We start from the raw sequence: 25,868 nt of genomic DNA, 5'->3' as shown, positions 1-25,868 counted from the left end.
GCAGTCTAAGAGGGTGGAAACGGAAAGTTAGAAGAGGAAAAGAAGATTCCAACACAAAATTGGCCACAAATGATCAAAGATCAAAAAGGACATCATTTCAAACAGGAAGGTGATTACATTCTTGAAATGACTTTCCTGTTCATGCTGCCTTAGTCTCCCTCAGAGAAGTCTGAGGGATTTCTCAGACTTCTGTTTCTTCACTTCAGACTCGGATGTGAGGCCACTGCTTTTGTCACATCAGGATATTAGTGTCTAATGACTATTTTGAAGAATCTCCTCCTACATGCACTGTTTCACATCCGGGAATGTACGTAGGTGGAAAACATACATAAATGGCGCAGGGGACGCCATGGACAAGTTTCCAGTTGTGGTGGAAGTATGTTTAAAAAGTTTGTCTGTAATGGAAAAATAAGCGTTCAGTATTGAAGAAGTTACGGTTCCTCCCAAGCCGGCTCCGATCAGATTCATCTCCATTTCCCCCATTTAACTATTTTTTGGAACCATCTCAGGAGTGATACAAACCAAACTTAGCCAGGTATCACGCACGGCAATTTGATTGGCAGCAGGTTGCATTCACTGACTGGACCATGGATTTGAATCAACAACAACATCTCAACTGCTATTTTCAATCCGCGATGAGATCATAGATTTGGGGAATTTCATGTTCAGACCTTGAATTCAGAACCTTTTTATCAATTGAAGCACCTTCAACATTAACTGGACAGGGAAATAAACAAATATACAGAAAAAAAAAAAAAACGGGCTCCCCAAGGTTATAAACGCAGAATAGCATAATCAGAGTGCCAACCAGCGCCTGAGCTCATGACGTTCCTGCCTATAGTATAGGCCCATATAGTAAGGAACAAACTGTCAACAGAGAAACACGCTGCTTGGCAAGAACTGAACCAGGGATTAGTGAGACTTGACAATGGACAAGTGGCTTCTGACCTGTTCACAAGGGGTAGATAACTTTGAGAGAATGTGATTTAATCAAGGCACAATGTATGCTCAGAGCAGCAAAGAGAAAGTTGCTAAGCTATCAGCTGAATTTGTGTGGTGGGCTTCCAGAGTGTTTTACATGTATGTTTTTTGAGTATTGTGTGACTTTGTGGGTGTGATCAGAACACTTTAAGAAGACTAACAAGTGCTTAAAGTACATGAGAATCTGATGTAGAGAGTTTATAGCAGCAAACAATGAAGCTCAGGACTCAGAAAAACTGCTTCAACTATCGTTGTTAAAAGGTTGTCCATTTCCCCAGTCCATCACAGGGCAACACAGACACAGAACGTGTTCTGCATATTTTTTTAAATACTCGTCTGCATTAAGTTTTCTGCTGATGTATTTACGGACTGTAGTGTCAGTAACTGTCAAAGCTGTCCACATATTTTATCAGCCCAGAAAGCAGCCACTTGACTCTGTCATGATGCTGGCTGTGGTGAAAAGCATGGGAGATATTGAAATTCAGAGAAGGTGTGACCATAATACAAAACAATGAAAATCCTTTGTTTAGGTACAGTTCAGCCTCAAAGAAGACAGATGATCCCTCCATTGAAACTAGGTAAAATCTCAACAAACCAGTTCAGAAGAAGGAAACCACTGTTTTAATAAGGCATTGCTGCGGTGTAATGTGTCAGAAAAGCATCCGGATTTCAGAACAGGATTCCCATCTGAGAAAACACTCAGTGCAAGAAACCTTGTTTAAGTCACAGCTGTTTCACATTTATGTATTTATATACAGGATCATGTTGAATGATGAGGGCAGCATGTGTATCCTAAGGAATCTGAGTTTAGAAAGCTGAAGCAAGTTACAAAAAAAAAACGTTTTTGGCTTCTCTAGCATTACTGTCACCCCTCACCTGCTTTACTTTGTCCTGATGAATCTTGTTCAGAGCTGACAGGCAAAGTTTCACAGGTGAACCAAGGAGGCGTGTCAAAACATGCCAAAATCTTGCTGACGGGTTGTGGGAATTTGGATTTCAAAATGGCCATGTAATTGTTTCCAACAAAGTTATGTGTTTCTTATATAAGCTCGTATGCAATAAATGTAAAAGGGATGAAGAAAATGTTGCTTTTAACGGAGAGGGTTGCTGAGTCGTCTTTGTTTTTAAACTTGTTCTTCCAGCTTTAATAAAAATCTGTTCCTTTTAGAAAACACTGGAAAAAATACATACTTGATTATGTCTTATCCAAGTATAAACAGCTGTCAGTTTTATCTCTGATTTTAGATCTTCATTTGGACAGATCTTCATCTGTGCTATTTAATAAGCATGGTTTAGACAAAGACTATCAAAGGCTGTGTGGGACCCTAAAATGAATTTGATTCGTGGAAGCCTTCCCATTAACATCAAGCACCATTCGTCAACAAATATTCCATTGATATCAACCATGTTCAGACATTCATTATAGATATTACGGAACCATTGATAAAGTTCACAAAGCAAAGCAATATGTATCATTCTCAGAGTTTAAAGTGCTTTAACTGAAGGAACAGAGATAAGGTGTATCACTTGTACACAAAAAAACATTTGAAAACCTGACTTGTGCAACAATTTCATTCTATAGGTTCTGGAGCCGCTCGGTTCTCTTTCAGCCTACTCTGGATTTAAAATGAGGGAAGCTTTCATTTCTTCTGCTAGGATGGGCTCTTATCTTGAGAGGAAGTCTCACTTGATATGAAGATGTCTTCGAGTCAGTGTTGCCCTTAATCATCTGTTCCTGTTTGGCAGCAGGTGAGTAATATCTTTTCAGCTTTCACATCGTGTATATAGGTCACACACCTACAAGTTCTGCATTAAAACGTCCAGAAAAATAAATGGCATCAAAATCTAAGGAAGCAAAAGCTGCTTGTGAAGTGCAGTATACCGCAACACTGAGTGAGAGCTAGTTTGAGAGAATGTAAGGGGGAGAGACTGTTTGCGTTAAGACCAACCCCCAGAGCCGTTGCATGTTTCAACTGAAGACTTCACTCCCTCTGCCTTGTCAGTTTGACGGTGACTAACTTGCCGCACATGTTTGGATTCTCTTGAGTGAAATTATCAGATGAATGGCAGGATAACCTCAGCACGACATTGCTTCCCAGGTAATATTTACTGCAAAGCTTTTCAGTTGGATTAAATGTTAAAGACTTTATCATCAAAAACCTTTACTTTAGATATTCTTGTTAATGATGCAGATTGTTTATAGAACGAGTTAAGTAGAAGGAAACTATGGTTATCCTGAGCATAAGTTTTGGTATGAGCATAAAGAAATGTATTGTAATACTTTTGCATGTGAAGGCAACATCTATTTCACTAGAGCAAGGCAATACCAAGGCAAAGTTGGATCAATTGAAACATGAATACTACATTTTAGTTGTAGTATAACGCAAAAGGTCAAAAACTATCATTATATATTTTCAGTGCTATAAAGGATTTAGGGACACATTCACTTTTTATAATTATTTTAGGTACACAAACAAAATATTTAATAATTAAATGTTTAAATGTTAATCGATTGGTGAAAATCTAGTCTCTGTTTTCTTGGATTTTTTTACAATCAATGGCAATTTTATGGCATTTTTACAGCACACTGCATGCTAAAGTAGTCAGATTGAAAAATAGGATATGCACTTTTAATAAAAACCAAGAGAAATACAACCATGGTTACAAATGACTATTAAACTCCTTTTAAATGAAGTTGAAATAGTTTTAGAAATCTTTTGATTCTCTTAAAAGTCTATTTTTGTGTCATACTTTTGTTACTCTGCAACACCAGAACCAGCTGCAAATGTTATAGATTACATGTTGAAGTGGTTGCTGTCTAACAATTTTACTGGGGCACACAAACCTCAACCATAACTGAAATGATTATAGCAATAGTTGTACATCATCTTTTTATCTTTTAATATGAAAATCTACCTTATTAATCCAAATAGAGTGCATATCTCATCTGCTTATGAATTAATATGCAATGTAATTTAATGTTTTGCTCAGGGTGACATATTTACATGTTCCTCTTTTTTTTCAAAATGCATGTATCTTTGACTCAGCTTTGTAAACTTTTATGAGTTAATGATTTAGTGCCGCTACATTGAATTTTTTTAATGTTTCCATAGTAATTGGAGCCTACAGCCAACCAGAGCTCAAGAGCACCGTCTGCTGGCGATAAAGAAAACATCTGCATCATTTTCATCACACTTCTCCATTTACTGAAGGCTCTTCCTTAATTTGATGTTTCCTGCTCTTGCTGTCAGCTGCAAGTCAACGAAATGACTTCATAATCCCAGCTGCAGGAAGAGAAGGTAAAAAGCAGCATTCCGCATGGGTGCGTCATCTTCTGACCCTGCAGGGACTAACCCCTCCACAACCATGGCCTCCACCTCCTCACCTTCCTCTTCTGCCAGCTACTTTGAGTTCTTCTGGGATTACCACAATAAGTCTGTCATTTGTAAGCATTACAACTACACTGGCAAGCTCAAGAATCGTGAGGATCTGAAACCTGAGAGCATTGTATTCCTGGTGGTGTGTCTCCTCATCATCTTGGAGAATGCAGTGGTGCTCATTGCCATTTGGAAGAACAAGAAGTTCCACCTGCCCATGTATTACCTGCTGGGAAACTTGACTCTGTCAGACCTGCTGGCAGGTGTCACCTACATGGCCAACATCCTGATGTCAGGACACAATACTTTGAAACTGACACCGTTGCTATGGTTCCTCAGAGAAGGAGGGGTCTTCATCACTCTGGCTGCGTCCATCATTAGCCTGCTGGCCATTGCAATTGAACGTCACGTCACTATGGTGACAATGCGTCCATACCACGGTGCAAAACGGGGTCGGATGATTGCACTGATTGGTGGAAGTTGGGCCCTGTCAGCATTTCTGGGGGTTCTCCCTATTTTGGGATGGAACTGCATAAACAGATTGGACCAATGTTCAACCGTGCTCCCACTTTATGCCAAAAGCTACATCCTTTTTAGTGTGTCTGTGTTCAGCACGGTGCTTTTGTCCATTGTGGTCCTCTATGCTCGGGTTTTCCGCATTGTCCGCACCAACACGAGGCGGCAGCGGCTGAGCCTGAAATCCAGCATGAGAAACAGCCTCGCCAGGGTGACGCAGAAGTACATCGCCCTCCTCAAGACTGTCACTATTGTGGTGGGGGTCTTCATTGCTTGTTGGCTGCCCCTCTTCATCCTCCTTCTCTTGGACTTTTTCTGCCCCACAGGCCAGTGCCCGATGCTCAAAAAGGCAGACTACTTCTTGGGAGTAGCCATCCTCAATTCGTTCCTCAACCCAATCATCTATACTTTGACCAGCAAGGACATGAGGAGAGCCATTCTGAGGCTACTCTGTCAGTCGTGTCTGATGACCAAAGATGGACAGGTCAAGAAGATTGGGATGCCATTTATAGAGTGCAGTTTCAGTAAAACTGAGGTACCTTCTCAAAAACTGGACCATGGACTGGATACAACCATTTCCTCGGGGAATGCAGTAACCTCTCCATCCACGATTAAATCTCTTTATCCTAAACTTTTTAAGTCATAAAGATTGAAACTTTTATATGCAGAGTCCAAAAGGCTGTGAAAGAACCTTGCAGTGCACAAAGAAAATATTCCAATAATGGAAAGAGAGGTCTGTGGGATAAACCTGAAAACTGAATAGTTGGAATGAACTACAAATGGAGGCACAAAAAAAAGACATTAAGACTTTATCCTCCAAGCAGAGTTTAGCTTAAAAGAATGAAAAGACATTTCCTTCTGTCTAAGCAATGTTAAAGTGTGGTTGAAGGTGGTTTGAGTAAATTAAATTAACTAACTTTATAAATCATGTTGAATATGTCCATGGATATAGTTCTTGGAGTTTTGCATCTCCTCTTTCACTAGTAAAAATGGGTTTGGTCAAATTGATAGCCTACACATACCAAAGATTATAAAACTGGTATTATTTTCTGTCTTTGAATTCTTAAGGACTTTTTAAGACAGCACTTGCAGTCTATGATGCCTGCTTTTGCTGATGCTTGGGTTTCCGCTGGTTCGGAAACTCGAGGTGCTTCAATTTTGTTCAGATATGATTCTTTTGCAAACACTTGCCTGTCTGTAAAGAGTTAAGTGATGTCTAACAGATACCAGGAAAGAGGTATCTCACTTCTCAGTGACACAACCACAGAATGCAGTGGAGAACATTGTGGTCTTATTGAGGGAGGAGAGGTGCAAACCAAACCCCCCCACACAGCATTTTGAAATGACTGAGTGCTAAAGTTTGACGGAGAAATAGTTGGTCTTTGGGTAGGTGTCCTATTCTTGTAAAATGTCACCCAGTCACCCGCAGTTCAACTGCTATACCGAAAGAAAAAGATAAATGAACATGACAAAATGTCAATACATCTGTGCTATGACTAATGTGCACTTGTAAAATTGTTATTGCTTTTTTCTGTTGCAACATGCTGACAGTTTAACGATGACTGAACCTGAATCAGCTGGCTGGTGAGTGAGCACATCATGATCTGTAAATGTTTTTTTTTTTAATCAGGTGCGTCAGAACTTTATTTGACAAAAGTGTGTGTTCATTTAATTACTTAGGGTGTGGATGTATTCACTCTCAGATCCCTTATTTTACTGTTCACCTGGAACATTTCTGCTTCTAATGTGAGGTACGCATTTTTAGAATAAAACCAGGCTGAGAACCACTTTTGTAGCTTGAATGATTAATGCTGTTTTTTATACTGAGATCTGTGTGGTGGACTTTCTGGGTTTCAGAACACGTTTTTGTAACATCTGTACTATAAATTATACCTTTTTTTGTAACAGTCTAAATCCAACATAACCTTTCTTTTCATAAAAGAAATCATAATAAAAAAATACATTTTAAGTGATTCCAAAGAGTTTGTGATTTATTTTCATTTTCTGTAACAGATCTAAATGAGGCTGGGTGTATTTTGTCTCGAGCGACTGAAGTTGTAAGTACCACAGGAAGTCAGCCCCCCGTCTCACATCTGTTAATGACATTGGGCAGCACACATCAAGGTCTGCTGGTCTCAGACTGGCTTGAACACAATTCAACACTCCTCTTATGAAACAATGAACACGCACCCTTTGTTATTCTGCTTTTTCTTGAAAAAAACATAGGTGAAATTTATTATCACCATACATTGATATAAGTAATGTCCACATTTGTGAAGAAGAAAACGCTCTAGTAGAAATTCCTGCAAGAATGGATCTCTAACAAACCGCTTAAGACCTTCACAGAACAGCACTTTTTATACAAAGGGGTGAGCTTTCTTTACAAATCCCTTTACAGGTGATTTTTGAGGGCAGATGGTTGCAAGGATTTTATTTAGGGGTAAGAAATTGAAGATTTGTTGTAGATTTGCAAAACGTAGGTGACGAGTTCCTGTTGCAGTCTATATTACTATAGATGAAGACATCTCTAAGTGAAGACACAGTGTTGTTGTGTGATAAAGAGGGTGCTCAGGGTTGTCTGTGATGATCTTCATTTTATGAAGACTCTTTCTTTGCACAAGAATCTCCAGATGGTCCACAACATCCATTTTGTTTGCCAAAAAATTCACATTGCCTTTTGTGATCAGAGAGAGGGTTTGAACGTCCTCCTACTCTTTATCCTCTAATGAATCCAAATGAATTCAACCCTTCCCCAGACTGTAAAACTACAAAAGTAGCTTTCCTCTCACATCAAAATTATGCCCTACTTTTTGTTTGTTTACGACACTGAAGTTTGTGGATGTAACATGACACGGCATACTGCAGAAGCTATCATTTCATGTTCAATGTGAACAATATGAAAGAAATGATTATATAAACAGGTAGATGGCAGTAAAGCTGCATTTCTTGTTTAAGTCTACCTAGGAGAGTGGAATTTCTGCTGTCCTCAGTAGAGTTTGCAGCAACAGAGCCAGTGAATTGAAAATATGAACAAGCTCATAATGAAGGCTGGTTCTGTTCTGGGGTCTGCACTGCAGCCTCGGGAGATGATTGTGCAAAAAAGGCTTCTTTATGAAATTACGATCATAATGGACAACTCCTAAAATCCTTTTCACAATACAGCTACAGGATGTTTGCAGGAAGAGACGACTTGATCATATTTCTAGAATATCCTTTCTGTTAAAAGAGTTAACTTATCACAATCTGTAACGACTCTGAAGAAACTTATTTAGTACATTAAATGTCCCTGTGCTTTTAAATCCAACTGAGCTCAACAGAATTAAGCTACATTAAGGCATACATAGATTTGCAAGACCCCGCAGTTTTTCCCTTGTGTTGTGACCTAAAGACACTGTTGTCTAGAAACTTGGCTCTGTTACAATAAACCACCATTTTTTATATGTGATTTGCACCGGTGCAGATGTCCTCCCAGATGTTGACTGTATCCACCAGAAATGTATCTGCTGCAGATAGAGGTCAAACAGTCAGGACTTCCTTCCTGCTGTTGAAATCATACAATAAATTGCGTTGGACGGTAAAAGCTGTAGGTCATTTGTCAGCGTTGACAAGGGACACATGCTTAGTTCACTGAGACATCTAACGTGATACAACTCATGTTAGAGCAGCTGCTCGTTGGACCTATAAACTCTAAATGTTAAGCTTTGGCGCCACCTATTGCTTGAGAAGGAAATGTTGCTCCACGACACCTTATTGACCTGAACTAGTTTATATATATTTTGAAAGAGGGACAAACTGATGCGTCAGCACCAGCCTGGGGCAAGCTGATTTCACTGTGTGGGAGCTGTTTTTAAACATATTTACTGTGACGAAAAACATTTGAGAGGCAAGTTTGAGGTAAACAATTCTTACATAACAGAAGCAGTGTGGGTTATGAGATTAGTTATTTATTAAAAATATTGTTTAGTTGGGTTATTGATGCAATAAATACCTTGTTAGAACTGCAGTGTTTGCTTTGCTATAAATTTGCTGTAAAAAAATGTTTTTCAATGATAGTTTTCTTGAATCAAGCAATAACTGTGTGTTTTCTGCGACTGGATGGGATTTCATCAACTCCCAAATCTCTGTACTGCGGAGTTTACTTTACATTGAACAGTAAAGTTGAATGGGCTGCATGTTTTGGCACTGAATATAGTTCTGGCTTGCTTTTCCGTCATTCTGAGAATTCCTTCACAATAAAAGCCCCCGGGGTCGCGACGCCCTCGCTCTCCTTTACACGTCAACGGAGGCAGTCCTCGCGCGCTAGGGGAAGCTTTTATTATGAAGGCCCAGGGGAGGCTCGGCACAATGCTTAGTCACGGTGAGTTATAGCTTCCCCACCCCTCCTCCTTCCTATGTAGCCACAGATCGGTACCATGGTGGAGGAATTGAGCCAGACTACGTGAGTTTCCTTTCTTTTTTCCCCCCCAGAAATATATCGTCTCAGTGACAGTTAATACTTTCACGGACTGCTTTGATAAACGAGCAAGTGGTTCGTAGCAGAAATAGTTTGAGGCATGGTTTTGTTAGCATGTTTGTGCGGCTGTTGTGTCGCCTTACAACCTTCTATCATTAGGGTCCTGCTGTCAGCGCTATTTCCCATTTTCTTGAATTTATTGTCCGTGGTGTCGCGTTTTATCGCGACACTGCCGTCCCTTACAAACTCCCAGACGACTATGTCGCGCCTGTTTCGGGTTTTCCACGCCAGCTCCCTGTGATATTTGGATGAAAACAAGCCAGGAGATGGTGACCTTTTTCAGTGCCAGCAGCGAAGCGGGGGTGAACGGCGATTTGTGTGAAGGAGGGCAGGTAGATGGCGCGGAAATCTAATTCCGTTCGGGCTTATGTAAGGACTAGCCCCACTTCTGGGTCATGTTTTGGTACATCCAGTTCTACTGTTGGCTCGGGGAGAACTTCACGGTGAGTCACTGAGCGGGGACGCTCTTCTGTGGGTTATACAATGCTCAGTCGTGTGCGTTTGTTTCTCTTTCGACTCGTCACTACAAGCTAAAGAGAAACCCAGGTGATGGGTCGTTTCCTGCTGAAATGCACTCACTTGATTCAGCTCTGCAGGGGCAACGGGGTCAAAGTTGAAACTCATGATCATCACACATTTAGTTCTGGACTTCGACTCGGTCATTCCTACGGAACAAAATGCTTTAATCTAGTCTCCCAGAGTGTAACAAGGTTGTTTTGTGTTTAGTTTCATCCATCTTCCGATCAGCTCTGACCAACTTCCTGGTTCCTGCTGATGTAAATAAACCCCACAGCATGATGCTGCCAGCACCAGCATGATTCAGCATTTCGCAGCTCAAACGCTGAAGTGCTTTTATGGCTAGTTCACAGCTTCTCTGGGTCACTGATGTTGCCTCCTGCTGTCAACTCTGTTTACATTGTGTTGGAGCAGAACTTTATTTATGCAGATTTGTTAAGCCTGTCACAGTAACTAATTTTGCTAGACAAAAAATTGTCCCAAAAGTTATCGGGTCAAGTTAATGATATTGCTGCTTTGAGTCCAATTTCAAGTAACATAATAAAACAAATACTCACTCTTACAGATCATTTTTACACTGGATCTGGAAGACATTTTTAAAAAAAACATCTGAAATTACATATAAAGTGGATTCTGAAGCCTCTGTACACAAAATTGGCCTTTAAAATAGTTGAGACCAGTTCACCAGTTTGAAGCATTTTGTTGTTCAGTCTCTCATAGGAAGAGACACACGAGAAAAACAATTGCTTATTGCGATAGGCTTAATAGTGATCCAAATTTCTTACGCGTTAAAGTTGGAGATTGATTTGTTCATAAAGCCTGTCTGGAACTGCAAATAGAGACTTTGCATATTAAACATCAAAGACTCTGCTTGCTTTGCTCTAATTGGGTTCTGATAAGACTAATTTTCTCTAATAAAACTGAGGCAAAATATTTGTAGTCCTTCCTCAAATCTTGTACTTTTCCCTTGTGAAACTATTAGTAAAGTATGAGAGATTGTCATCAGATCCAGGGTCGTGCACGAGAAGCCTATTTGTCATTCAAAAATTTTTGTGCCTTGCACAGAGGAAGACAGAGCGAGGCAGCAGGAGTTGAGCAATATGTTCTGCTCTGAAAATGTTTTACTCAGAACTTTGCAGGGGGAAAAGCACTGAGGTAAATCTGAATCACAACACGCTTCATATTACAGCGGTCTAAGTGGCTGACTAACTTATGACAGGCTCTGCGTTGACCTTGCGCACGTCATTAATTGTTGACAGCAGAAGCTGCTCAGAGAAAACAAGCTGATCTGTGATAAGTGCATAGGCATGCAGTTTATGGGTGCTTGTATGCAACATAGCCGTATTGTATAACTGAACTCTCACTGCCTCATTGTTGCTTTGATTCTTCCTTTTCAGCGGTCACCAGACTGTTACTGTTAGTTCACTGTTGCATGCAGGTCATGTCCTGAAAGGAAGAAGTTAGAATCACAGTGGTATGAGGCAATGATTTTAATGAATCTCTTCACAGCTCAAACCCTCACCTGTTAACTTCCACGAGTTTCATTTTTCATTCACTTTTAAAGTTGATTTCACCCAACATTTTCCATCCAACCAATCAGCAGGGTTATGCAGTGTAAAACCACTACCATAGGTCATGGTTGAATTGTTATAATGTGTGAATTAAACTTTGTTGGGGTTGTTAAACGTGCTTTCAGACATCGTTGTGGTTGTGTTTTTGTGTGAAACGTTCCTTCTGTTCCAGCCCCAGACAGATGGGTCACAGGACAGAGTAAAAACCAAGTCATGCTGGCCGGCTGGACTCAAGCCAAGTTTATCCCGAGCAGGACTCCCCTCTTCCTCCTTATACTCTGTTTGCAGTCATGGCCCTGATTATCACAGCTAGATGGTTTTGTTTCCAATTAATGTTTTTCATTTTTTATTGTTGTGTTGGTGCTTGAATCAGTGGGTGAATCAAGTTATTTATAAACTTTGTGATTGTTTAAGAACAGACTTGTTAATTATAAGTTAAGGTCCGTGTTTACACAAAGTTTGTCACAGAAATATCTTCCTAAACCTTTGATCTTCCCTGATCTTGTCATGTTTAGTTTACTGACATTTTATGTCATCGACACAAAGTAGGTAAAAATATGTCAAGCACAGTCAGATTGAATAGTAAATTGCTATGAACATAATTTTTCGAGTCCTTTCACTCATTATAAAGTGGACTTAGGTCTGCAGTTTTATAACTTAGCCATACGACAAAGCCCCTCAGAAAACAGCTGGATTTAAACTAATATTATCAATTAGTTGACCTCTAAAGGCAATTGTTTCTCTTCATTTTATCTGGGGGTGTCAAAGTTAACGGGGCTGGATATGAAAGCACACACTTGTCCAATTTTTCCATATGAATGAATTAGAAAGCCTCCACTCATCAATTTAAATCTCGTCTTCTTCTCTTCTCAGTTGAATTCCAGAGTTGGGCAACTCCAAGGAAAGCGCCTCAGGCAAAGCAGCTGTCCCCACTCGGGTCCAAGGGACACCAAGTGACGCGTGTAACATATTTGGCATCTGACCCATTTGTTGCTGTTCAGGGTCATCAACCTTCTAACTGCCTAATCTCACTATCTGCCTCGTCTTCTCTCAGCCAAATGTTAATATCTTGTTTTTTTTATTTTTCCCTTTGAAAGTGGGCCGCCACCTCCTTTTTTTTTTGCCTTTAGGGAATGACTAAGAAGTTTATAATGAGCTCTGTGAAAAGTGGAAAGAAAAGCATCAGTGCAGCCAAAACTAACAGTTAAGCTGAACAGGATCACTCTGAGTCATAGTACCAAGTTATCTGCAACATCACCAGAAGAATTCATTTGAAAAACTTTTACCATGTCGGAGCTCTGTATAACTCCATATCTAGCACTGAAGAAAAACTTGGATCCAAATATCGTGATGCCTTAATGGACAATTGAAAGATTTTTCTCTGGAAAAAAGAAAATCAGGCAAATCTGGTCCCGTTTTCTGTCGTCACCGTCTCGCCCCCTGCCTTTAAATCCCTTCTTTATTTTACCCGTGTCTGCATGAGGTGCAGGGATGCCGCATCACGTCGACCGCAGTTCATGAGAGAGAGGTTTACGGTGGAGCAGAGTGGGAAGACAGGAAATGACAGAGTGCCTGACAGAATGCAAGGCGCTGGTGACTCCATCCACGCGCAACGGTCACCGCGTCTTCAGCTACACGTTGGAGAGCCACACCTCAGCCGCCTTCGCCATCATGAACGAGCTGCGCCTGGAGAAGCAGCTGTGCGACGTCACCCTGCGCGTGCGCTACAAGGACCTGGAGGCAGTGGACTTCGTGGCTCACAAGGTGGTGCTGGCCTCGTCGTCGCCCGTCTTCCGCGCCATGTTCACCAACGGCCTGAAGGAGTGCGGCATGGAGCTGGTTCCCATTGAAGGGATCCATCCCAGAGTAAGCCAGTTTAATAGCACTGCTCTCTGTTTTAGTATTAACCGGTCACATTTACAGTTACAACATAGAGGTTTTATGATAAATGCTGTGGTAAAAGCACATCAACTATCCCACTTATTTGGTTTGACTCTGAGGTTTTAACATGTGAATTGTCTCTCTTGATTGATTTACAGATAACATCAGATGGTAATACTGTGTGCCACATGGCTGTTATTCTATAGAAAGAATGTAGGTCTGATCAGATGTGGTAAACATAGAAGCTAAAAAGTCAGCTTTTGCTTCACCTAGAAGTATGCTTAGTTAGCATTGCATCAGTCTTATCTGAATGAGTCAGAAAACCACTTTAACTTTTCCTCATTTTGTCACATAAGGTCCACAAACCTCAGTGTACTTTGTCAGTGTTTCCCAACCCTGGTCCTCAAGGCGCACTGCTCTGCATGTTTTAGGTATTTCCTTGCTTCAGTCCAGCTCATTTCAATTAATGACTGATTAACAGACGTTTGTTGAACTGCAATCAGTTGAATCAGGCGCATTAAAGCAGGGATACCTCTAAAACATGTAGGACAGTGTGCCTTGAGGACCAGGGTTAGGAAACACTACTTTATGTGATAGACAAATACAAAGTAGTAAATAGTTTTGAGCAAAATTATTTAATTGTTTTTGACAATTAAAAATGCAGAGTGCACTTGAATTCAGCCATCATACATCAAACCTTTGGAGAACCACCTTTCACTACAGCTACAGTAGCAGGTTTTTGGGGTATGTCTGTGCCAGTTTTGCACCTCTGTAGATGGAAATATTTGCCTGTTCTTCTGTGGAAAACATCTGTTAACAGATCAGTGTTTGCTCTGTTACTTGGTCTTCACAAGGTTGTTTAAATCCAGAACAGCTGGATTTTTACTGAGACTAAATTACTCTATTTACCTCCCAGAAGACGTCTAAAAGAAATAGGTTACTCTTGATTTTATTTACAGGTATCTGATTATTGTGGGTTGCATTATTCACTTTTTAACACTTTTATTTGTAAAAAAAATATAAAACTAGGGCTGATACTTTAACTTATTAATTTTGAAAATTACATACACAAGTTGTAATGCAATTAATGGCTTTTTGTATTTATTTATTTTTACATACAGAGGCTGCAGACAGAACTTTTGTATCCACGTTTCTAGTCGCCCTTAAATCTAACACACAAGCAGCGTCCGCAAACACAAAACTTCTTTTCTGGGCCAAAAAAACAAATTAATTTTTGCTTCAAAAACAATCTAATAGGACACTGGAAAAGACTACTGTTGTGCTAAAATTAACTGGCCTACCACGGAAGCTATTCAAGCCTGAAATACAATCTCAATGCAAAACCTGTTGCAAGCACTGACGTCCCCAACGCTAATGTCAATTTCCGCATTTCAAAAGAAATATATCTTCAGAGAAATTGCTGGAAAGCTGCATGGTCATAACAGCATTTTTACCCATTAACCTAAACAACAGTTTTAAAAGCAATAAATATCTTTGTTGTTGAACTTGTATATCTATTTATTCAATAAATAAAACTTTTTTTAATTGACAACATTGCTTATTTTGTTGAACACATAGGTTTCTATTAGAATGTTATTACAATTAATTATTTACAGTCCCTGCAATTACCTCTGAACTTTTAATCAACTCCCACCACAAATAAAAACATGTATCAATTTTCTTCTAAATCACATTTCCACACTGCTTGTGTTGGGCTGTCACAAAAAGAATCCAAATAAAAATATTGGAAGTTTGTGTTTGCAGAGTTCAGCGGGTGAGAATAGTTTGTCGAGGCACTGTACTATGCTATGGTGGCTCACATACAAACAAGGACTTTGTGACTCATCAAAGCTAATCTCTGTTCCCCGTTGGCAGAAATGAAAGGATTTAAGCAGCTTTAATTTTCATTTTTTTCTTCTTTGACCCTAACCCTCCCTCACTCCCCGCTTAGGTTATGGACCGATTGATTGAGTTTTCCTACACTGCCAGCATCTCTGTGGGGGAGAAGTGCGTCATCCATGTGATGAACGGCGCCGTCATGTATCAGATAGACAGTGTGGTCAAGGCTTGCTGCGACTTCCTCGTCCAGCAGCTCGACCCCAGCAACGCCATCGGCATCGCCAGCTTTGCTGAGCAGATCGGTTGCACGGAGCTCCACCAGAAGGCCAGAGAATACATCTACATGAACTTCAGCCAGGTACGCCAGAAGAGGAATATTTCAGAAACAAAACCAAGGAGGTTCCCTTTCAGAACTGAAACATAGATGAAATGAAGAAGTGTTGAAGTTAATGTTTAATACCCCTACTTGGGATAAGTTTTGTACTGAAACGGTGGAAGTGCTGTGTGGTAAACGAGTTCATACAGCTTTAATTTGTCAATAGTTTCTGTTTGAGTGCCTGCACACCTGCATGTTCTGAAAATGCAGCGAGTCATGATTTTTCCTAACAGGGTTTACTTGAGGTTGGAGCACTACTTGCTGCAAAAGATGGGTTTATGCTTAAAAATAAAGGAAATAAGAGTGCAGTTTAGGGTGCATTTACACCAGACCTGTTGACTCTGCTTTAATCGAATTCTAGTTCATTTTCCTAGAAAGTTCAATTTGTTTGTAGAGGTGTGAATGCACAATTGAACTGTGACGCAGACCTAAAAAAGCAAACTCTGGTCCACCTACAAACGAAAGCCTAAGTACAATTTAAGTGAACTCTGATGCGGTTCCAATGCTTATGTGGATTGAAGACCGCTCCAAAAGCAGAAAGCAAACTGTAGCGCACAGCATTTTAGGCAAATAGAACAAAAACGAGAGTTTTAAAACTAGAGGGTGAAATGACTCATGGTCTTTTACCAAAGAGAAATTCTACAACTGCTAAAATCTTCTAATACTCCTTTGATGTTTACATTTTGTGAAGAAGGAAGTTGGGTCAGTTTCTTGTTCGGAAGTTTTTGTGTCGTTTTCTTCAGTGGTTCTTGGCGCAGCGCCACCACAGGCGAGGGTATTTTGTTTCGGGTTTGTTAAACATGGGTCCCACTCGAAACAAGTCTATCGGACTATCAGATGTGAAAACACTCTTGGTGTTTGTTCAGAGAGATGGAGATCATGTTTCAGTGATATCTGCATTGCTTTGTGTCTGATTTGCCAAAGGCAATGGGAGTGTCATTAAAGAATACTTCATCAAGTCTTAATATGTCAGTACTTAAATTACAAAGGCATTCCTACAAGTACTGGTATGATGTATGACAAAAAAATGTATCTCCACTTCCTCTCCCAGGTTGCAACCCAGGAGGAGTTTTTCAACTTGTCCCAGTGCCAGCTGGTCAACCTCATCAGCCGCGATGAGCTCAACGTGCGCTGCGAGTCCGAGGTCTTCCAGGCGTGCGTGGCCTGGGTGCGCTACGACCATGAGAACCGCCGACCGTACGTCCAGGCCTTACTCCAGGCTGTCCGCTGCCATTCCCTCACTCCCAACTTCCTGCAGGCGCAGCTCCAGTCTTTGGACTGGGACCCTCAGTGTAAAGACTACTTGGCTCAAATCTTCCAGGACCTCACACTCCACAAACCTACCAAAGCCGTTCCTTGCCGAACTCCCAAGGTACCGCAGCTCATCTACACTGCAGGGGGATATTTCCGCCAGTCTCTCAGCTACCTGGAGGCCTACAACCCCTGTACAGGCGCCTGGCTGAGGCTGGCTGACCTGCAGGTTCCCCGCAGTGGGCTGGCGTCCTGCGTCATCAGTGGACTCTTCTACGCCGTTGGCGGCAGAAACAATGCACCTGACGGGAACATGGACTCCAACACGTTGGACTGCTACAACCCTATGAACAACTGCTGGCACCCGTGTGCACCAATGAGCGTTTCAAGAAACCGAATTGGGGTCGGCGTCATCGATGGCATGATTTATGCGGTTGGCGGTTCACATGGGTGCATCCATCACAACAGCGTGGAAAGGTGAGTAACTGAGCTTGGCCGATTGAAGTTGATACCAACAGGTGCAATTTGTTTTACAAGTGTGTTTTGATGTGAAGCTTTTTGGCCCAATGGGATTTGATGTCATGTTTGAGTTGCTGTGGTTTGCCTCTGCCCAGAAGCTGATATTTATAGCACGGACTTAAGTATTTTTTATGTAGTCCGCATGCTAACCTTAAGTAAAAGAAACTTCCTGGAATTTATCTGGTGATGTTTCACTTCCTGTAATCTTTTTTTTTTATTTACTCAGGGCTATTTATATGTCTTACTTCTGCAACACCAAATAGTGTTGCTGTGGATTTTCTTTAATGCAGTATTTTGCAAGTTGACACATTATTTAAAAAGAAAAAAAAAAGAGTAATGTTGTTTTTCTCGATTTCTTCGCTTGAGGCAAAACACCTGCACTGAGATTACATTACCAGAGCCAGAAAAACCCAGCTACAATCCTGTTCTGCAGACATTACTCCAACCTTTTGATAAAAAACCTTTCAAAATTACCCACCTGAACATTTTCACATTACAGATTACAGCTACACACTCATGTTTATTTATGGGAATTTTATATGACAGAACAGCATAAAGTATCATCTAATTATTAAATAGAAAAGAATGGTACATGGTTTTGAAATGATTTCATAAACAACAATCTGAGAAGTGTGGCATGAATTTGTATTCCTCTTTACTCTAACATCCCCCACTCAAAAAAAATCTTAATAGCAATTAGTTTAGCCTTAATATTGATGTAGCTGGCAGGATGGATGGTGCTTAATAAACAGAGCAGTCTTGAAAGGCAGCATATGGCTGCATCATAATAGGAAAACATGTGACATGCAATAATTTTGGTGAATGTCACATTAACAATATATTTTCCATTAAATAATTCCAACTGCTGGAAAGACATATTGTTGAGATATTTCTCAACAAGGATTTATTGAAAACATTGCTTTTTGGCTGTTCCCTTCGACACTGCAATAACTAAGTTGTTTCTTAATACATTTACCACCTCTTCACCTCTGGAAACTTTAAAGTTTCATTAAACAACAAGTACCACTGAATGTATTACAGGAGTAGAGTTCCGGAACATATGGTACTAAAACTATCCGATAACCATGATTGTAGTTTAGTCAGTTTTTCACAATATCAAATAGTAAATTTACTAAAATATACGTCTAAGCAAGACAATGTAAACACAGAGCCAGAGCTACAATGGAATAGTTTACATCAAAGTATATAGGTTTTGTCATTTACAAAAAGTGTTTATATATGTTTTGCTGGTCTGTCACATAAAATCCCAACAAAAAAAAAAGTCTGTGGTTGTAACTTGATGCAGTATGAAAAAATTCATGTGCATGACTAGATCTACAAGGCACTTTTGTTCCTAAATTTATTTCTGCTTCCTCTCATGAACAATAGTTCAGTTTGTGAATGGTACATTATGACTGAAACAGAAATCAAACATTTAACTTTGTCTCATTGTAGGTGTCTGTTGTATGTATTTTAGCTGGAATGTGACCCAGAAGCAGCCACGAACATGTGGTACAATCTTTAATTTCAAATATAGCTGCGTTTAAGGATGAAATAGATCCAAACTTTGGCACTAATCCAGACATAATTCACAGAGAAAGCCAGTATCGCTTTGAAAGAGGAACATGCCCAGCCTGTTTTAATTGTTAGGTGGCAACATTTGTGGAACAAACATGTGACTTATTGCAGCAAACTGCCGATGTTGGGAGAAAGAAATCTGTGCCAAAGAAGGTACACATTCTGATTCATCTTCATTCTTTAGATTAAATTGTTAGGAGGAAAGAATAATTATGTCTTAGAGTTTTGAGCTAATTTCTGAGAATGAGCAGAAAACTATATAAAAACAGCCCTGGAATTTCAATAGTTTACTGAAATAAAGTATCTTCACTTTTTGTGACTTCTCACAAAAGTCTCGGAGCACAAACAGTCTCCTTGAGTTACAACGGCAACATCAAACACAATCATGTGTTCACAGGTATGATCCAGAGCGGGACCAGTGGCAGCTGGTAGCCCCAATGTTAACGCGGCGTATTGGTGTGGGTGTTGCTGTGATCAACCGACTGCTTTACGCTGTCGGGGGTTTCGACGGCGCCAACCGGCTCAGCTCCTGTGAGTGCTACTACCCAGAGAAGGACGAGTGGAGGACCATGGCCCCCATGAACACTGTCCGGTCTGGAGCTGGTAAGGAAGGAGGAGGAGGGAAAAACTGCTTTGTAATGATAAACTCTGTGAACTGAGAGTGTGGAAAGTTATTCAACTGGTTGCGCAATTTTCCGCACTTTGTTTTTAAAGTCTAGAAACATCTGCCTGTCCAGCACCTTTGGTCTATGCTAACATGAACAATGGGGTGTTTGATTCAGACCAGAATGAGGCTGGTGATGCAGGACATTAAACTTTTCTGTCAGACTAAGTTCCTTCTAAAAATGTATTTTTAGTCTTGAAGTCAGTCCAGTTCAGTGTCACCTCGGCTTTGTGCTCTGCTCAGAGCAGTGGAAACTGGCTGTGTCCATTCCTACAGGGTCGGGCATCACTTTTGAGTAACATGAAGAATTCACAAGTAATCTACTGAACTTATACACTTGTCTTTAGAAAACAGATTTAACATGCAGTATGTTGAGATATTTACCTTTCATATAAAAGCGAAGTACAAACAATACTATTTGGCTGTTTCTATTTTTAGATAATATAATTCAAACTAATAAGAAACTATCTTTGTCTTTTTTCTTTTAGGTGTGTGTGCGCTGGGTAATCAAATTTTTGTGATGGGTGGATACGACGGCACCAACCAGCTGAACACAGTGGAGCGCTACGACGTGGAAACGGACACGTGGAGCTCTGCCGCCTCCATGAGGCACAGGCGCAGTGCGCTGGGAGTCACTGCTTTACATGGCCGTATTTATGTGTTAGGTGAGTTGAGGCGTGACCAAAGATTAATATTAGCCTGGAGCATATTATAGAAATAAGATTGTAGATAAGAAGCAATAACTATTATTATTTTTAAAATTTTGTTTACATGGACTGTGAGTCCTTAAAACGTGAGCAAAACTTGATCAGAATCATCAAAAAAGTTGTTGGATATTACAATATAGCCTTGAGAAAGTAGTGCAAAACTGTGAAGTAGAAGCAAAAAAAAGAAATATTCTTATAATCTGAAGAGAGGTGGGTATATTTGTATATTAATTTTACCGAACCAATCTTCCAAAATTAAGGACGCACCAGATTACAGTTAATATGGTGCGTCCTTAAATTTGGAGTAAAGGGGGAAGAATAAGAATGTATGCCACAGCTGAAGTCACAATAAAATAGATTAAACTTGTGGTTGTGAGGTGAAAACATTGGAGAAGGTAAGAAAAGACTATGTTTTGGTCTATAGTATTAAACACTAGAGTCTTAAATCATTTTGTAATAAACTCAAACTAAAACACCAACATCATCTTTACAGGAGGCTACGATGGCAACACTTTCCTAGACAGTGTGGAGAGCTATGACCCAGAGACAGACAGCTGGTCAGAGGTCACCCACATGACATCAGGGCGGAGCGGCGTGGGTGTGGCTGTTACCATGGAGCCGTGCCAAAAGGGTCTGTCTCGGAGTCAGATGACTGAGAGCTTCGAAGGCTCGATCGTCCAGTCCGTCAGCTCTGATTTTAGCCAGTGTGGACCGTTTAGCTAAGGCACATGAATGTTTGAAGGCACATGCCCTCATACGTCGTTGAGCCGCCCTAATGTTTAGCTCTGCTCTGTATAAAGTAAGGGCAGACGTGTGCAGAACACCACATCCTGCCTCATTGACTTTAGGTGTTTAAAGATGAATCAACACGAGTCGCATCTTATTGCCCGTGCGCTGCTGATTCTCTTTTGTAAGGTGGAAATTAGCAGCACTGAGCACAAGACCCCTCAGTGCATCTGTTCTACAGCCAACAGGCCATGTTCAACCAGAAAAGGGCTGCAAGTTGAAATGTATTTTATTGGCTCAAACACTCATCAGGTCATTTTTAAATTGATTGAATCTGATGGTGAAACTACAATAGGACTAAAAGTAGCAGGCAGTAGTATTTAAAGTGCCATTACAGTGCCTGGGGGGGCTTTATTATTACTATTGTCAGTATAACGTTTCCTTGGAGAGGAGCATACCTCTAACATGAAGTTCATGCATGACAATGGGCCTCATGCAAGAATGTTTTAAAGCTTTTCACAAAACATTTATGACTTTTTTTATTCCCAATATCTGATTAAGAAATTGCCTTTTCCAGGCGGAAATGCAAAATCTGCATCGAGTGTAGCGGAAACATTTGGATCAGAAGATTTAACATAGCAAACAGTAACATCTAGTGGTTTTAGTCTGCTGTAAATGGTAGACAATTTTGTTTACTAGCTTCCCTGCTGGTAAAGATGTGTAAAATGTCTAAATAAATTCATGTTTTATTATAGCAGCACATTAAAGATGTTCTAAAAACACAAAATCTGCATAAAGTACAAAAAACACGTTAAGAATGTAATTTACACTGCAGAAAATCCCTGCAGAATAAGTGTTGTTAAATAATTTGTTTTAATCATTCTATCTTTAGGTTGATCTTAGTTTATAAAAACTTGTAATTATTAATTAATATCTTCCTATTTCTTTGAGGTGTAATAGGGGCCCAAGTGTTTTAGTCAATACCAATATAAGAATCCCCATATGTTTTGCCACCATTCCCAGTGAGCAGAGTGGTAAAGAAAGGAAAAAAAAAAAAACAACGCTCATTGTTGGAAAACTGCAGCAAAGAATTGCGTATTAGGATCAGCGTAAAATTCCAGAAGTGGTGACTACAACCCAAATGGTTGGTTTGCCAAGAAAAGGTTTTTTTCTACCCTACCATCATAAACATAAATGTAGAGTTTTCCTAACTACTGGAGCTGTGTGTTTGGGTCAAAACCGTTCAGTAACAAACACTCCTAAAACAATGATGATAAAGTTTTTATTCCTAAAATCGTTCAGTCTTTAGATTATTGGAATTGGCCATTGGAATAAAAGATGAATTTATTCAAAAGCTTTTCACACATTTCTAATATTGATACCGCCAAAGTTTCCCTGTCTTTGTCTGCACAGTGGGAGTGTGCTGTGAACAGCAGCTGTTCCTTAGTCATTAAACTTAGTTAATAAAGACAAGAAACGGCGTCACCATAGGGACAGTTCAACATCACCAATATGATACTCAATTTTTCTTTGCTGTCAGTTCAAACAGGAATCAAACATCAGCGCCTTAATAAAAGTGGGACAGTTGGATTAGACTGTTTGTATTGTATCTGGGAATACATCAACAGGCTACTAAACACTGCAAGTTACACTTATCTTGTTGCAACAACGACCTTCAGGGGAAACCAGAATCCCGGCACTCACATGACTGTTACTTTGACATCTGCCTCCTGCTTGCGCACCTTTTACGACCTAAATCACACATCAGCAGCACTTTTGCTTTTCCGCTCAAGGCCCTGCAACAACTGCTTTGAAATGATCATGAACTAAACTGATGCAATCCATGGATGCTGTTCCAGTCCTGGTTATGAGACTCTCCACTGAGTGGGCATTTTCTGCATGTGATGGCTAAAATGTGTAATGTAACCAGCTGGAGCTGTAATTGACACTATCCACAACCTAAAATGACTTTAATTCTATAATATTTTTCCATGGAGCTGGTAGATTGTATAGTTTGTCTTCCTTTTATGTAACTGTAAATTCTCAGCTAATATCAACCTGGTGAATCTCACTCAGGAGAAGTTCTTGCATGGAGCCCATTGTCTCAGTTTGATGCTGGTTCAGAAAAATCAGGGCTGTAAAGAAACTATACAGCAGCAAATGAGGCCTTTTCTCTGTCGAGCCACTGGCAGGGTGATAAAATGTGAAATTTCAGAGAGGACTCGGGAATGATTGTTGCGTAAACCGTGATTTGATTAAAAAGCAAGTCCTGACTTTGATTTGGAATAACAGAAAGAAAAAAAAAAAAACGTAGCATTTTGAAGCCTGGATTCAAACATTTTGCTGAATGTGTTTTTATATGTTGAAACCAGAAACACTAACCACTGACAGGACTGAAAATCCTCCTCTGCAGACATCAGAAACAGTAGCGCCTATGTTTGAGCACTGCTGTGGACCTGTTGTATACTAATGACAAGGACTTGCTCCAAGAAGCGTATTTGTAACAGCCATCTAAGCTACGGACATTTTTTTTAGAAATGTTTTGTACATTGAAAATCTGAATCGCTGTGTACAGAATTCCAGAGTTGATGTTTTTATTTATTTGTTCGGATCCTATTCTTTGATTTTTTTGCTTGCTTTTCAACTGACATCAGCTTTGTATTAAATCAGACTCTTGCTGTAGTATTTTGAATAACTAGCATGTATTGTAACTCAGTGGCGATGTCTGTTAGTGCTAAGTTTGGGTGTTTAGAAAAAATCTTCACATTGAAAGGGACTGCTTTCTGTTGTCCACTCAGTGGTTTGAAATTAGAATATTCATCTGCTTTGTAAGTTTCTTTTTCTGCAAAAGCACCCATAAATATATTTCTTGTACTGCTGTGCTCTTTATTGGACTTTTTTTCCTGCTGCTTGAGACCACTTATACCACATAATATAAAGCTAATTATTTAAGACGACCAAAAATTACTCCAGAAACGTTTGTAATGTATATGCTCTTAAATTTTTTTGTTCACGTTTTACAATTCAGAACCAAAGAACACAATGTTTTGATCCAGTTCTTGTCAGATGTTTTTAGCTCCACTCTTCACAGCTGCATTTAGCTGATTGATTTCACTTTTAGTGATTTGATTGAGGCATTACGGTATTTTTCTAGGCTGGATTTTTTATTATTTATTTTTTAACTAGAAGTAGGTGCAGACGTTTGAATTGTTATCTAATTCACACATGGTCCAAATTATACATACCAGGCCCACCACATCAACCACATGTTTTGTAGCCTTTAACAAGGTACTGATATACTATCTTATATAAATTCTGGATTTATATCTTGCTGGATCTGTACCAATCTTTTGCAGAACTAGCAAATTTGGTTCATTTTTTTAGCATCCATTCATAATGGAAACTCTAAATAGGTGCTGATTCCAGGATTGTGACCTCAGAAAACCATATCTAAGAACAAGTTGTTCAGTTTTGTCACCAGTTTGCCAAGGTCTCCTAGAATGGCTGAACTGTCATCTTCAGTGAAAAAGATAATTGGTTAATATGTTAAGAAATAACCAAGGTTTCACATCACCAAAATTAACACCTTCCACACATAGATAAACCAAGTGTCTTTTTAATTCAGTGAGACACAAAATTAGCTATTTCAACAGAAAGTATGTTTGGGGGTGTCAACTGTGTCTTTATAACACTGAGTTGTCAAACAGAATGGTGGCAGCATTTTTCTTTGGGGTTTTGTTTCCAGATGTACTTGTGTTTTGCACAGAGGAGGCCTACCTCCAAATTCTTTAACGCCATCTCAAGTGGGAAGGTAGAAGGCTGAAATGATGACCGCTTTGGTTGGGCCAACAGGACACGGTGAAAAACTGACTTTGGAATCCATAAAACAGACTAGCATGTCCATTTGTCCATCCAGAACATTGGACAATGCGTAATAGCTTCTGGGGAAATCAATATATTGAAATGAGCTAACTCTAACCAGTCTAGGGAAATCTAGAATCCAACCACTAAAGTACCATTAACTTGTTGATGGCTACAGAAATGTGGTGAAATAAATGTAACCAAATATTATGGGCCTTTGAGGCTTACAGAAAATCTGAACTGGATATTCTTGTATTTAACAAAAAAAATTCAGTGTTAAAAGTAACTTTCAAACACCGAACTGTTATGTATTTCACTTCTTTACAATCAGCACTACAAAACTAGATTGTATTATACTTCAAGGCATCCTTAAACCCATAGAAACCTCTGGGACTGAGGCTTTGTGATTGTGTGTTCTTGAATAACAGACACAGTGGAAAGATATTTGGTGTGGGAAGTTTCTGCTTAATATGACAACGTTGACTGGATTATATGTGTAATGATCCAGGAAGTTTTCCAAGAAACTGTTAATGGTATAGTACAACAAACACTAAAGGGAAGGAAACTTTTTTTTTACTTATTTATGTTGGATGGTTAAAATGCTTAAGTGAATTGATGTTTGCAATGCCAAATGTACATTTACGTCCAATGAAAACATCATCTGGAATGATGACTCCTAAACCCTTTCTAACCTCAAAGTAGGACATGAGTTTGAAGCAGCAGGAGACACTAGAGGGGGCCAACGCTCTTTGAAACAGAGCCAAATCTTTTATTTTTAAGGGCCACCAGTTTAAATGTAGTCACAGATATAGACTACTAATGTTGTAAAATAGGTGTTTTTTCTTCTATTTAATGTGACTTAGTCAATGTTCACTGGAACACAGTGTGCTGTAAAATCGACCACCCATGATAGCTAAAAAAAAAAGCTTCCTGCCCAAATCTGGCAGGTGGAAGCTGTAGACCATTATTACATAATCCAAAAGGAAGCATCC

General features: G+C 39.8%; 2 protein-coding genes across 3 annotated transcripts; both read left to right on the top strand.

The window, feature by feature from the left end:
* The first annotated feature begins 2,990 nt into the window (after positions 1 to 2,990).
* LOC102236819 (sphingosine 1-phosphate receptor 1-like) lies at positions 2,991 to 6,847 on the top strand. Its single transcript, XM_005797574.2, has 2 exons — positions 2,991 to 3,080; positions 4,095 to 6,847. Exon 2 carries the CDS (start codon positions 4,300 to 4,302, stop codon positions 5,518 to 5,520), a length of 1,221 nt encoding a protein of 406 aa, XP_005797631.1. The 5' UTR covers positions 2,991 to 3,080; positions 4,095 to 4,299; the 3' UTR covers positions 5,521 to 6,847.
* Positions 6,848 to 9,210: 2,363 nt separating this feature from the next.
* keap1 (kelch like ECH associated protein 1) lies at positions 9,211 to 23,893 on the top strand. 2 transcript variants are annotated; one of them, XM_023333823.1, is made up of 7 exons: positions 9,211 to 9,312; positions 12,348 to 13,340; positions 15,307 to 15,552; positions 16,622 to 17,298; positions 19,316 to 19,521; positions 20,071 to 20,247; positions 20,783 to 23,893. In XM_023333823.1, exons 2-7 carry the CDS (start codon positions 13,035 to 13,037, stop codon positions 21,010 to 21,012), a joined length of 1,842 nt encoding a protein of 613 aa, XP_023189591.1. In that variant the 5' UTR covers positions 9,211 to 9,312; positions 12,348 to 13,034; the 3' UTR covers positions 21,013 to 23,893. The 2 variants fall into 2 exon arrangements, with proteins under 2 accessions (XP_023189591.1, XP_023189592.1); XM_023333824.1 differs by lacking the exon at positions 9,211 to 9,312 and adding an exon at positions 9,320 to 9,830.
* Positions 23,894 to 25,868: the final 1,975 nt, after the last annotated feature.

Source organism: Xiphophorus maculatus, chromosome 5, assembly GCF_002775205.1.
Source record: "Xiphophorus maculatus strain JP 163 A chromosome 5, X_maculatus-5.0-male, whole genome shotgun sequence".
NCBI classification, from domain to species: Eukaryota; Metazoa; Chordata; class Actinopteri; order Cyprinodontiformes; family Poeciliidae; genus Xiphophorus; species Xiphophorus maculatus.
This window is presented reverse-complemented; position numbering and strand designations above follow the sequence as displayed.